The following is a 14,263-nucleotide window of genomic DNA, read 5'->3' as shown; positions in this document are numbered from 1 at the left end:
TCAAGAATAAAGAAATGAGTCACAGTGCTGTCGACCTTCCTCCTTCCCATTGATCTAAACCCTCAGTAAACCTGGATGAGGTCCACAGAAGAAGAGAGCAACTCGTAACAGAAAGACAACATCTGAGCAACTCCAAAAGGTTCAGATGGTTGGAAGACATCAGTGACACACACAATCCTAAATGTATTTAAAAGCTGCAATAATCAATATTTTTGCTTGAAAAATATATTAAATGATTGCATGCAATGTGAAAGGAGGCTCTTGTAGTGATAAATCCATACAAGCTATTGTCCAACTGCCCGACCCTCAGAGCGTTTTAGCTTCTTTCAGCTCATTGTTTTGTTTTCTGGCCCACAAGTCTCACCACAGTCTCTTGTCAGTGTTGCATTCAGCTCATTAATAATAGAACTCAATGGACAAACTCAATGGATGCTACCTGATGTTGGTGCCAAAAGTGCCACATATTTCCCTCAGGTTGGTGTAGATCAAAAGTGAGCTAAAAGAAGCGTCATTATCAGACTTAATTTGTGTACCAGAATGTGTCTGCTGGACGTGAAAATAAGCAACTGCTTGCTGACACATTTGCCAACATCAGCCGCTTGACAAGGTGATAACATGTCAATGTTGTGCGTACAGTTGGTCGTGCCAAGTTTACATCAGGTTTTTAAAAATTTTGTAACAAAAAGCATCCTTTCACTCTTGAAATCACTTAGGTTGTGTTACAATAATATCATAGGCCTGTAAAACACTCTAGAAATACAAAATCTACTCAAAATCAGCAACGTAACATGAGGGTTTCTACATGTGTGACACCACCGTTTACCAGGGAAAACTGCACTTTAGGTCCATCGGAACTGTATAAGAACCACACATACACTCACTCACACACACACAACACAGTTTCAGTTCATCTGCATGACAAATATCTCCAGCTACACCCACTCAAAGTAGTTTATGACAAAGTAGAAAATCTGGGTTACAGCCCTCTACTCATTTGCTGTAACCGTACACGTTCCAGGCTTACTTATTCAATAGTCTCAATGATGCTGTGCATGAAAGGGAAGATTACACCAGCCAGGTGTGGTGGGAAAGGGACACAAGGGTTCTTTTAGGTTTCAATCCACTGAGGAATTCATCATCATCACTTAGATTTGCAGATTAAAACTTCTGAGAGGTCCACTTAACGTTCCGCTGGAGCACGACAGGGGTGAGCAAGTATGCCACTTATAATTGTCAAACAAGCTGGTGGCAGGTCACAGGATCTCACAGTAGAAGGAGATGGAGGGAGTGCAGGAGGCCCAGAGCTGGGCATAATATGCAGCCAGAGGATTTGAGCTGTGACTGTAGGAAGGGTCCGGCACTGAGTCATTATGTCTATTGATGCCAATCGAACCCAGAAACCTTATGTGTCATTACACTTTTAGAAAGTGTTGATGTAGTTGGTAACAGATGATGTTGTAAGTGGACACTCTGTGCGGTGTGCAGTTATTCTATTAGCACTAAAGGCTGGCTTAGACGTTGTTACTTTATCTGTGGTTGATATGTGCTCCTAAGACCTTGCAAAACAAGACTAAGAGTCTACATGCAAGCAGTTCTCTGAAGCACAGATACTGAGATATGTCAGTCTCGGTGCTGGACCGAACCTATCAAACAACAGACTGACGTTGTCGTCGCTATTTAGCTACACTGCTCCAAAAAGTTGCTCAAACCAAAGCATTCACCTCGGCTAAAGGGCTCATCCTCCAACAAACAACTTAGAAGACCACCTCACACAGCAATGACTCACATGTCTGTTTTGACAGTGGGATGTACCACTCCGTAGATGACCAGTCATCTGCTTAGATTTATGTCTTCTTTCTTTCTTTACTTCACAGAAAACAGCCAATTCACAGACCAGAAAGCCGAGAAAGAGTGGTGTACCTAACCCTCAGGGCTGGTTGAACTCACTGAACCCTAAAACGTTCAAGCAGGACTGCCTCGAACCAGAGCTTTGCATCACTGTGTTGGTGATACTCTGCTGCTGCTGGACTCTGAGGGTTCCGCGAGACAGATAGAAGAAGACTGCAGGAGACCTGATGGTGCCAAAACACATTGTTATTGTCCCCGCATGGGAAACAGCAACTGGACCAGACCTCACAGAGAGAGGAAAACATAGAGTGAGGGAGCAGAGAGGCAGAGCAGTAAAAGACAAGGACAAAGAAGAAGACAGACCATAGAGGAAGAGGACGACCTCATGGATAATCATGTGCAGTGTTTTTGTGAACTAGAACTGGGAATCAGCACTGCGAGATGAGTTATTCTTTCTGTTGGACTTCTCTGACCATTTCCAAACTCTTTCTACAGAGGTCCAAACAAACAGAAACAAAAGCGCTTGTGAGTCCCTCCGGGTGGCAGTCATGGAAAAGAGAAGTAATCATCTCTGTCGATTATTACCTCAATACGCTGTCCAGCTTCAAAAGTCTTTCAAAAGTCAGTTCATCTTTTCGGCTTATTTTCTGAAAAGCTCTGCTTGTTCACACCTCTTTGTCATCTTTCTAATGTTTTTCTTTTCTTCTTATTTTGGCTGCTTGTGTAAAAAAAAAAACCAAGTGATCTCATCTGTTCTGAGTTTGAAACAGGCCATTCATTAGTGTACGTGTTGCTTAGCTGCCACACTAAATGCTCCATATTTCTGCCATTTAGTAGATGTCTGAACGGCTTTGAGACTCTTTCAACTGTCAGTATGCATTGCCATTACACCCCTCACCCCCCGACTCCTGACCACCACCCCCACCTCTTGGCCTGGATCTGCAAAGTACGGCTCAGTCCAGCTGCATGCACCCGCAGATAAGCTAAACATGGGCGATAACCAGCACTGGTCACTGATCCTCAGGGAAAAATCCTGGAGCACATCCTGCAGACTTGTAATCATGTGTGCCGCGCGCTGTCCTCTCAACATGCACTCAACACTCCATATCACACTCTACATTCAGCCCCGTGCCACCCTCAGCCTTGCGTAGCTGCTGCCAGCAAGTTCACCTTCAAACCATCATTCACACCTGTCTATATCCCAGAAACACCTCCTCACCAGCAGCCTGACGCCTCTGCTGTAGTCAGGTGCAAATCAGCTGCATGTACAGTGGAGAGACGAGAAGCAACAGAGAGGTCATCCCATCTCTGGAACAGACCCCACGCTGTGACCCTTCCATTTAATGGGGCCAGTGATGATTAGGCCCACCTGAAGCTGGTTGTCTGGTAATACAATCACACATATTCACACATACAGGACATTCAGCACTTCCACAAGCCTGGATCACAATCATCACGCCAGGGACTTCAGTGAAGGAGACAGGGAAAGTTGGTGCCCCTATTTTTCCAAAGATCTATGACTCAGAACATCATTAGCACACACACACCACTGTTATTCAAGCTCTGCAAACCGCCCTTTACTGCCTCACCTTTTCCCCTTGTTCGCTCCATTCACAGACTCGCATGCAAAGTTACCAGCACGCAGGCACGCGGTGTAGCAGATCGTGCTCTGGTTTTAGTGAACATGGCACTCAACAAATCTAATTAACTTTGTTTGGGCCTCATTTAGCCCTTCTTTGGAGTTAAAAACAATGCATAAGTGATGGATAGTTTCACTGTGCTGTTTGACGCCAGATTGAACAAAAGGGAACTTTTCCAAATGCCAAATTCATGCAACATTTGACACAGGACACATGCTCAGAGTGAGTCTAACGAGGGTGTGTTCTAGTTTGGTCATTGTATTGTTGACTGCTGCCCCGACTGACCCCTGAATGAAAAATGCCCCATTTCTGATGCCCTATATTATTTATACATCTAATTACTGGTACGATAGATAGAAGGAGAACCAGAAGGTGCTATGGTGACCTTTCAGTTGGCCAAAACAAACCCCTGGTCCATGATAACAGGATGAGAGGCCTCTGAGAGTAGCCAGCTGGCCCTGTTTGAAAGCCCATCACCCAGGCAAATAGGTCAGTGCCGCTGGGCCACAATCTCTGCAAGTGAATGGAAACCGAGGCCCTCTAAGGTCCTGGTCTGATCTGTCGTCAACCAGCAGCGGGTGTCCGGCCAGCGGTCAGCGGGCCCATTTGACAAGAGCTTTAAGGAGGGGATGGAGCGAGAGAGGGTGGAGAGGGAGCAGGAGGACAAGAGCCGAGTTGTGTTGCAAGGGCTGATTATGCGTGCTGTGTGGCTGGTTTCCTGGATGTTGTGTTTGTGTTGGAGCGGGTGGCTCCAGGCAGATGTTGCAAATGAAGGAGGTGCTGTTGTGTGTTGACATTGTGGGGGGAAATCATCCCGGATGGCATCTGATTGGTGTTTGAAGAGGAAATGTTTCCGATGACAGTGAAAAAAAAAAAACAACAATATCAGACCATACGCACACTTTTATATGTGATGTCTATTATTAGCAACTATTATGAGCAGCCAGATTCACGTAAAGCAGATTTAAGTGTTACCATCATACTCGACTGGTTCTAAACTAAATGATCTGTCACTGTGGGGGAGAAAAACTGTCTGCTCTGCTCTTGCTCACTTGTGCAGCAGTGCTTCAATCTGCATTTTTCATTAAAAAGCATTGCTTCCTCTCTCTAGATCCTCAATGTCTCAGTGGCACTGATACCGTTAACCTCCAGCTGTGCCCACTGCCCACACACACACACACCATCCATCTGCCAGTGTGAGCACACAAACACTGTTTCAGCAAACATCACATGACCTTTTACCTCTCTAAAGACACCTGCACACACACAATCGGACACCTACAAGCACAAGTGAGCACACTCATCCGCTCACAAAAGGTAAAGCTGTGCAATGATATATGACCTTGATAATGCCAGATATGTTTGGCTACAGGGCCTTGACAGACTTTATGGCTGTATTGTTGAACAGAGATAAAGAACAATGGGCTGGTGAGGCCTGCTATACGGTAAATGCACTCTGTGACATACTGTAAAAGATGATCTTAATGAGGGAGGGAGTACATGGGCTCTATATTGTCCTGTAGTGTATATCTGTTTGATTTTATTGCCATGGTTTTATAGGTGGTTTAACCACCTTTATTGGTGCGCATATATGTTATAGATTGAAAACGCATAATGCTGTAAGGACTGAAGTTGAGCCATTCATTCTTTTACTACAGTAAAACAGCCTACAGCTGATTTTTGCTGTTCTCACTTCAAGTATTTTAACAACTCTTTCCTTTTTGAAACCAGGCAGATAGCCGTGAAAGACACAAGATCGCAGCGATCTACATGATCTGAAGTCGAAAAAGCATTCTGAGACATTTAAAGTTGCATCATTGCGCAACACAGAAACGAGTTGTCGAGCGGGTATAAATCAGTTCAAATCCTCCCTCCTTTCGCTCCCTGTGACTGGTCGGTGCTTGTGTCAGTCAGGGGGAGGGGTGCACCGCTAATTTCTATATGCCTCTATGTCAATTTAAGAGTCAGATTGCGTTGTCGTGTGTGGCTGACAGCAGCAGCGAATCTCGGAGGACGTCCGCAGCCTCGCTCTGGGATTTCTTCACGTCCTTGTGAGACGCGCGCCTACCTGCTCGCCTTCAAGCCTCTTGCCTTTGGATATCGCTGCCACTTTAAACGCATCCGCACACTCCAGTCTCGTGGTATTTTTTTTCCTGCTTTTGAAGTGAGCTGCTGTGTCATAAACAGCACGCCTGAGGGGAGACGTAACCAGCAAACTTTAAAGAAGAGTCTGCAACTTTGGAGCGAATCGTCCGGCGGTGGTGCGTTCATGAGGTTTATCATCTGACAGAAGCGGAGCGTTTCTCTGGGAAACTTACAGACGGATTTGGAAGCATGTTCAGCAAGTGCTCCGCGGTGTTATTGAATGTCCTTTTTCTGGTGCGGGCGCTCTCAGCTCATGAGTGCGCGCCGTGCGACCTCCGGACATGTCCTTACAAAGCCCCGCACGGCTGCGAGGGTGGCCGGAGCCTGGCCAGGGATCCGTGCGGATGCTGTGACCAGTGCACCCGGCTGGAGTGGGAGCCCTGCGGCGGACAGGACTGGGCGCACGGCTACTGTGCCCTGGGGCTCACCTGCGCCTCGTTCAACACAACCGGAGCAGCCGCGATCCCCGAAATTGGAGTATGTAAAGGTGGGTAGCAGCGTGTCGTGTCATTTTGATCAAATCAGACAAGTTGTGTCACTCTGGAGACGCTGTTATAGAGTTATTTAGCAGTGCGCAAAGGGAACAGTGTCAGTTCTTGTGTTAGGCAGCCATCCCCTTCCTTTCACTGGCTTGAGGGCATCACTATTCAGATGTCAGTTAGGTCCTGACTGCAGTGACTGTGTCGGTGTTTGCCTTGTCTGTGGCTGCCTGGAGCAGCTCCTCAGGTCTGAGGGGCTCTTGACTGCCAGCAGAGGAGTCATGTTCAGCTGCTCTTTCTTCTCCTCAAAGCTTCATTCACTCTCCTCTCAGAAGCGTGACAATACGTTTGGCAGCAGTGATTTGGCACAGGGTTACACTTCAGCTTTGGTAGGTTCTGTTCTCTTTGCTCTACAACTCAAAGAGACGTTTATTTTATTTATTTATTAGTTTTAAAAGGCAGTGAATTCAGATGAAACCAGAGTGAGTGAATCTGTGTGATGGCAAAATTGTGTATTGACAGTGTTTTGTGTTAAAATTGGAATACACTATAATGGAAATAAGTAAGCTGCAAGTTGTGTGTGTGTGTGTGTGTGTGTGTGTGTGTGTGTGTGTGTGTGTGTGTGTATTGTTGACACCAGAGGCTTCAGTACGATTGCAAAAGACACCACCGCACTTTCATGTGCGATCTTGTGAAGTGCTGCACTGCTGTACTGGGCTATTATACCGCGGATGTGCTCATTTTACGCACAATTTGAGCAACTTTCTGAACTTCAAAGAAATGTGTTGGGTGTCAGGTTCCTCACAGTGAATGAAGTAAGTAGCAATGGCCTTCCCCTGAGGAACAAGCAACCATTTGGAGGACCCCCCGGGCCCCCCTCACCTGCACTGTGTCCAGTCTATTTTGGAATGATTGAAAGGGACCGACAGGACTGCAGGAGAGAGTAAGCAGCTCTCGGTGGGTGTCTGGATCCCCTGACCCTGCCCTCCCATCATCCTTCTGTGGGGTGGTCTAAGTCAGGGCTCCAAGAGGGTTTTTCCAGGGGTCTCAAGCCCCAGGCCATCCCAGGAGACACTGCTGCTGATTGTGCCTCATGTGCAGGTTAGGCTGGCGTCTGGAGGACATCTCCTCTGCAAATTAACAGCTTTGGAAGCAGTGGGAGACCTAATGGCTCCCCTGATTGAGTCGTGCCCCTGGTCCTGTGGCTCCAGGGGCCTCAGAGTACACTGCTGACCTCTAAATCAGAGGCACGTACACACAATCTCAATATCCCAAAGGGTCTAGGTGGGGGTAAGTCAACACCTCCCAGTATGTTTTCAGGGGCCACAGTAGGCAGGCTGCTGGAGGCTGATCCCTGATTTCCCTCCTCAAGCTGCAAGGGTCTTAAAGTGATTAGACTCGCAATCAGGACTAAGGAGTAAATGTTTCCGCTTTCTGATCCACTGCTTTTCTGCACACAGGTTTGATTTTCTGGGTGGCCATAATCTGTTAGTGTGGGGAACCAACAGCCTCACAACACAGGTGACATGTTGCATATTATGTGAGAGGTGTACCTCCATAATGGGTCATCACTCACACACTCTTTAATCACTTGTTGTTAAAGTATTTAAATTTATACTGCATTGCCATTAGATCTCATCAGGTATTTTCCAAGAACAATCTGAAAAGGTGAATCAAATGTTGCAGGTTGAGTCTGTCACAGGCACCTGCTCTTATCAGGCGCTTCCACCGTATCATATATGCTTCAGCAATCAGCCCGTCAGTCAGGTGAAATCATTCAGTCGTTGTAGCTAAATGATTTGTTTGATGTTCTCTCATTGCCCTCTTGTGTCTGTCCTCCCACGCCAAGCTCCAGAGGCACTTAACATACCATGTAACAGAATGTCTGTCTTCCAGGGACGCTATGTCCACTGCACTCCTTCGCATGCCTTCTTCTTCTCCTTCCTCTGGTATTATCTAATGTTTCAAAGATTTCCTTTTTAGCTCGCTATCAGCCAGAGGGCCTCTAGAGGTCAGCTTTCCCATCCTGGCCCTGGATGCCAAGACAAGCAGTCTCAGCGGCCGAGAGAGGAATCCCCCTTGGGATGAAGCCATAGACCTTGGCTAGAGTCATGCCAGGCCAGATAATAGATACCAAAGCCAGACCAGAACAGGGTCAGGCTAAAGGGGGCTGAAGCAGTCCAGCTTAGAAAAAACTGGGCAGACTGAGGTAAAGCAGTCAGAGACAATGTTGTTATTATCCAGCCTTTCATTAATTGTTTCACTTTTTCTACATGCCAGATTTAGCACCCCACACAGACAGGCACCCCTGCCACCACCACCTCAAAAGAAAATACCCTCCCAGGCACAGGAAAGCCTCGGGATGGAAAAAATGTGGAGCTGAGGATCATTTTAAGGTGAAAGGAAATCACAGGGAAGGTTTTGGTGTGCTTTATTGAAAAGGCTGCTTGTGCTTTGCCAGTCCCACTGGCCGTCTGGGAGAGCTATTAAGAGCACAAGCTGGCTCAGGTTAAAGGTAGAATTACCTTCACCTCTTCCACTGGCCGGTGTTTACTGAGTGCTTGCGAGCATCGTCCGTCACCAAGGAGTCATCCACACAACCTTGAGGGAAGTGTTTGCAAGGACACTTTCCTCTGCAGTCACACTGATTCCCTTTAACAGTATTTCAATAAAAGACTGGCTTTACCCCATAGAGGACTATCTGTTTTAAATTAATATGGATCAACATATGTGTTTTATTATGATTTACAGCATTTAGAAACAAAGCTTTGGAATTGTATTTGTTGAGTCATCTCATTGTTATTTCTCTGACCACTAACTGAGAATCAAAAGGATTTTAATTTGAAGCGGCTTTATTTCAGGTTGTATCGCTACAGTAGTCTGCTAAATATGCAGCGCTATGAGGTACTGTGTTTGTACTGGATAGTTAATCCTTTTCACCTTTTCCTCTGGTGCATTGTTCTGGTTTGTAGCTGTTTGGAGAAGAAAGCCAGAGTATTATGATAAGCTCCAATCACGCTTCCACACTGTTGGTTGAGGCCTGGGAGCTAAATGCTTGGGAAGGGGCTGCTCGGTGTTATAGTTTGTCTCATCCTGTTTACTCTGCTGCCACTCTTAGTACGCTTGGACAACTGTGAAGGAGGGTAATTTGGGGATGTATATGTGTTTGTATTCATGCATGCATGTGAAAGGAACGCTACGGGTGATGTGTACGTTGGGGTTTTGGTAGTTGCTCAGCTCACATGGCAGTAGCGAGACACATCATAACGTGTCATCCAAGTTGGGCCAAGCCTCACGGTGCCTTCTCAGGGGTAAGGCTCACTAGGCAAAGGAACAATCTGTGGGTATGGTGCAAGTGGCCATGGTGCAGAAGAGGCGGTCCAGCAGCCAGCAGAGATGGAAACCCTGGGAGGGCCCCATGCTGTGGAACAAAAGCAAACAAATGGGCTCAATGGCTAAAGTAGTGTGGCACGACGAGGCAGGAGGAGGGATCGCAGCCCAGAAATACAGTGGTCACTTCAGTCATGGTGGTGCCAGGGCAATGTGTTGCAACAGAAGCTGTAAACTGGCTAACCCTTCTGCACTTTCGGGAAACAAATCTCAGTTTCTGGCACATTTTGTCTTGTGATTACACCCTGTCTAAGGTTTCTTTGTTTCCAGTCAAAATGGGAAAAAAGACAAACCAGTACAAGTGAGAAATTTCTATTCTTTCCCTAATGTCCTCTCTTCCCTCCGCTGGTCCCCACAGTGCTCCCTGACCATCCAGAGGCAGGCCTGGAGGACGAGCGCTGTCCGCTGATGACAGGCTGCGACAGAGCTGGAGGTCAGTGTGTGTGTGATGCCCGTCACTCCTGCTTGGGCTCTTTCACCTACCCAGACCAAGAAACCTGCATGAAGGCCAGCAAGACAGGTGAGCCCTATCCTTCCATCACACACACACACACTCACACACACACACAAGTGCAGAATCCAAGTCAGAGGGAATAATGCTGTCCATTGAGAGGAGCTAATCCATAACAGATGTGGTTCTGAGGTGACTAATGCTACTTACATATCATAGTGATGACACATATGCTAAGGCTTTGTCTCATGCTTCCCCTCTCACCCTGAGTGGTGCCATTGTCTGTGACTCATTGATGACTGTGGTTTGTGTGTGTGTGTGTGTGTGTGTGTGTGTGTGTGTGTGTGTGTGTGTGTGTGTGTGTGTTCGTGTGTGTGTGTCCATGGCTGGATTTCAGAGGGTCGCAGGCACGAGCACCGGGAAAGACACCGAGAGAAGTATGTGGGACCATCCAACCCGGCCTGCATGTTCTCTGGGTGTAACCTGACCGCTGAGGGCTGTGTGTGTGAGTCTCAGAGCTGCCACCACCACTTCGCCTACATCAACCGCAGCCAGTGCCAGGAAGCCGCAGGTAACCTTCAAATGACCTGCAACTGGAACTGACAAGCCCACAGCTACCGATCAGCAGCTTTACTCAGCTCAGGTTGTTTCGTGTTAAGATGTGGGGATTTATACCTGAGTCTGAAATAGATTCTGCAGCTTTAAAGTTACTTTTACATAACAGCCCATGCTTAATATAAACAGTGTTACAAAGTGAGCTGCAGCTTTGCCTGCTAAAGTTTTTGGCCTTTTCTTGTACAAATTCACCTCTGAGTGGAACACAGAATTCCTTATGTCTTAACTCATTAAGTGTGAAAGAAAGCATATTAGTGCTGATCAAAGAAAACCTTGTGACTCTTAAGTATGGTAACCTTTGATTTTAAGCAAAGAGCCCCTTTAAAGTTCAAGTGCTTTAGACTGCGTGTGTGATCGTACCATAAAAGGTCCAAGCAAGGTTCAGTGGCCTCTAGTGGTGAGGTTGCAGATTGCAACCAAATGAATAGTCCTCCCCAACAGCATCAGCTAAAAACAGAACAAATGCGAAATGCACTTTTTAAAGCCAGTGTTCGGTTTGTTCGGTCTGCGCTACTGTACAAACACAGTGGTGCAATATCCTGGTCTCCATGGAAGAGGACCCTCACCCTCTATAGACATAAAGAGCTCATTTTAAGGTAACAAATTACACCATAATTGGAATATTCTTCTCCATTTCTACCAATAGAGCTCATCCTGCACAATGGGCCTTTAATCTTTTGTACCAGTCAGCCTGAATAATTGCATGGAGCTTCATGCCCTCTCACAATCAAACACTACCTGTTGGAGCTTAACAGGCAGATAGCATAATGCACAACACTTCCCATGTTACATTCAGAGAGTGGGTAAAGTAAAGGTGGAAAAGGAGGAGGGAAAAAAAGAGAGCAATACTGAAAAACAGAAAAAAAATCTCCATCCTTTCAAGAGAAGGCGTTCCTGAGAGTGATGATTGAAATATGAAGGGTTGGAGATCATCAGGTGAAGGACTCGGGTGTCAGGTGTCAATGAATAGAGTTGATGAATGTCTGCCTTGTGTGGGAGGGATAAAAGAGAATCCACTGATTGGTGTGAGAGAATACAAGAATGTGTGTTTGCCTCCACACTTAGCAGCCTCCCTGATTGACACTTCTAGGTGAAAAATGTTATTGGCACGGAGGGTTTAGTTTCCTCATTTGGATTGCGAGTTGTCTGGTAGATAGGCAGGCACTAAGCGGCGGCTGCCTCCTGAGTGACATTTGCAAAATTGGACAGGACTGCCACTGAGTGCACTCACTGAACCTCTGCGCATGTTGGGTAAACCTCATCTTAGTGAACAAGCTTTTCAAAGCCCGGAAACTGGAAAGCCGGACTGCAAACCTGAAGAAAACCAGTTTGGTGCTGTGGAAAACAGATTATGTCCGAAGCATGTGACTGTGTCTGCTTGTGTTTTTATCACACGTGTTGCTCTCTTTGCAATTTGCTGACATTTCAGATGAAGGCCAGCTCCAGGAACGAGCCATGGAAATATTATTATGGTTATTTAGTCTGCAAATAACACAGAGGTTATGTCTTGAGCCATTTAGTAAATCCCAAAGGAAGTTTGCTCATCAAACATCATGTTGTTTAGACGTATCATTGAAATCTAGTGCTAAAATGAAAGATCAGCTCCTCTGTTTTGTACCTCCTTCATCTCAAAACGCCTGAGCCCAACGGATGACAGTTTAAACCAGTGAAAACTGTAAACAACATTTTTCAGCAGCTTATGAGTTCTCACTGCAACACACACCCACCCTTCTGATGGCCCCTCATTAAGTAAGAGACCAGGATGTGTGTGTCTGTTATGTCTGCAAGTAAGCATGTGCATGTGGAAAGATGCACACATGTGTCTGCGTGTGATAATTATCTTGTTTGTGTGGATGTCTCGGGAGAGATTTTCCTTTGTCTGTCATCAGGAAGAGCTTCCTCTGCGACCAGACCGGGACTCTGTGGTTAGGATCTTATTCGCTCAGTCCTGTTGGACTCCGTAGTGACTCCATTCATCAACCCCATGTTGTCCTGACACAAGCAGTTATTAAGATCTGTGTTAGCATGCCCTGCTTGTGTGTGACAGCGAATGTGTCCTGTGAACCTGCTGCCAAGGCACGGCCTTGTCTTCACATGCTCTGGGACATGAAAGCAGAACTTGTGTCCCAAACACGTCAAGAATCAGCTGGAACGTAGATTCACTTTTTGAGACGCTCACACATGGTAACGGTTTGGCCTCTCACTTTCCGCCTGACGCACTCAGTGGTCTCGTCAGTTCATCCCTCCGCTGTGACTCACTGCGATCTGTGAAAACTCAACATCTTTTAGACACAGTCGCTGTTCATTCACCCCTTGTCTCCTCTTGTAGTTTCAGTGGGATCCTGTTCTCTGCTGGTATGCAAGCCACTGATGTAATTTGGCTGCAGACGTTCAATCAGAAGCACCATGGTGTGCCAGACGTATTACCCACATGTCAGGAAAAGAGGATGTGATAAGTGTGGGAGAAGGAGGGGGAAGGCAGACGCAGGAAGATAGGAAATCACAACATGCCGGTTTGTTGAGGTATTTGTGTCAAGCACAGGCCCCGGGGTCTTCGGAGGGTGGTGTTTGGTAATTTTACACTCCAGGATGGTTTACATATTTCATTCATGATAAGGCTCCTAACTGCTATTTTAGAGGAACTCCCCTGCTGCCGCTCACTGACAGGAACCAGCCACATCAGTCAGCAGAGTGTTTAGGTGATTCATACAACTGGCATCACTTAATACTAACATTTGCTCAGAAATAGTGAAAACCCAAGCTATGGCGAGGCAGGTTGTCCACTTACTTGCTCTAGTGGACTAATAATGGGGAGAGCGTAGAGGAAAACTGGCCCTCACAGGCACGTGGAAGTTCACGAGCGGTTCATCAGACGGGGAAGCGGTGCCCACAATGATGCCATGGCACAAACTGACCTTGCTCCCACAAATTTACTTGCCCACCTATGCCACCTCCATCCTGCCTCTCTCTGCCCTTCTGAAAGGACTGTTAGTTCTGCTTGGCTGCAGCCTCTTTGTGGCAGAGCTATTACTGGCCGAGCCAGACCGCCACCGGCTGGCAGGGGCGTGAGACGTCTCAGCGCTGTGTGTTTGTGTGCTGTCTGCGGAAGCTGTGGCCCTCGCTGTGCCCTGCAAGCTGCTCGTTGCCCAGTGTGTGAGCATTTGTATGTGTGTGAGGAGTGATTTCAAAGAGGAAACAAAACTCTTGTGTGGCGATTGAGACAAAGAACTTCCCTTAAAGGCATGTTGGGATTGCAGTCAGCCCACTCTCTACTCATGGTCAGCCGCAAACCAAACCAGCCAGCAGGAAAAGCCAAGACACACACTCACATGAAGTCGTAGACCATTCCTGCATGTCCAGCTCTAACCCTCACTCCATTCACTGAATCTGGACCTAGAGCCTCAGCTCATTGACCCCACCATAACCATTATCAAATCAAAGACTCCCAGGCTGCAGCCTAAGCCAGCTCCAGTTATTGTTAGGCACATTTGTCCTATCACCAGACATTTTTTTCCCCTTTTTCCCTGAAAGGGAACCGATCCATATGGCCAAAATCCATCAATAACTGGCTCTTCCACAATTTATTCAACATCTGTCCACACCCTGAGCCCCACATAGAGGCCTTTTCTATATTTGCTACAGATGAGGGCTGAGTTATTTTCTTCAGTATTGTGTCCTCTGAGCGACAGTACACG

At 46.8% G+C, this 14,263-nt stretch overlaps 1 protein-coding gene across 1 annotated transcript in view; it reads left to right on the top strand.

Moving 5' to 3' along the window:
* Positions 1 to 5,479: 5,479 nt before the first annotated feature.
* The window catches only part of LOC143332148 (cysteine-rich motor neuron 1 protein), a 31,211-nt gene continuing 22,427 nt past the window's right edge, over positions 5,480 to 14,263 (top strand). The window contains exons 1-3 of the mRNA XM_076749438.1: positions 5,480 to 6,120; positions 9,861 to 10,022; positions 10,351 to 10,524. Coding sequence (XP_076605553.1) covers positions 5,823 to 6,120; positions 9,861 to 10,022; positions 10,351 to 10,524 — 634 coding nt within the window. The 5' untranslated portion in view covers positions 5,480 to 5,822. The remainder of the gene's footprint in view (positions 6,121 to 9,860; positions 10,023 to 10,350; positions 10,525 to 14,263) is intronic.

The sequence above is a fragment of the Chaetodon auriga genome, chromosome 14, assembly GCF_051107435.1.
Source record: "Chaetodon auriga isolate fChaAug3 chromosome 14, fChaAug3.hap1, whole genome shotgun sequence".
Taxonomy (NCBI): Eukaryota; Metazoa; Chordata; class Actinopteri; order Chaetodontiformes; family Chaetodontidae; genus Chaetodon; species Chaetodon auriga.
The sequence above is the reverse complement of the archived record's forward strand: the minus strand, read 5'-3'. Positions and strand labels throughout refer to the sequence as shown.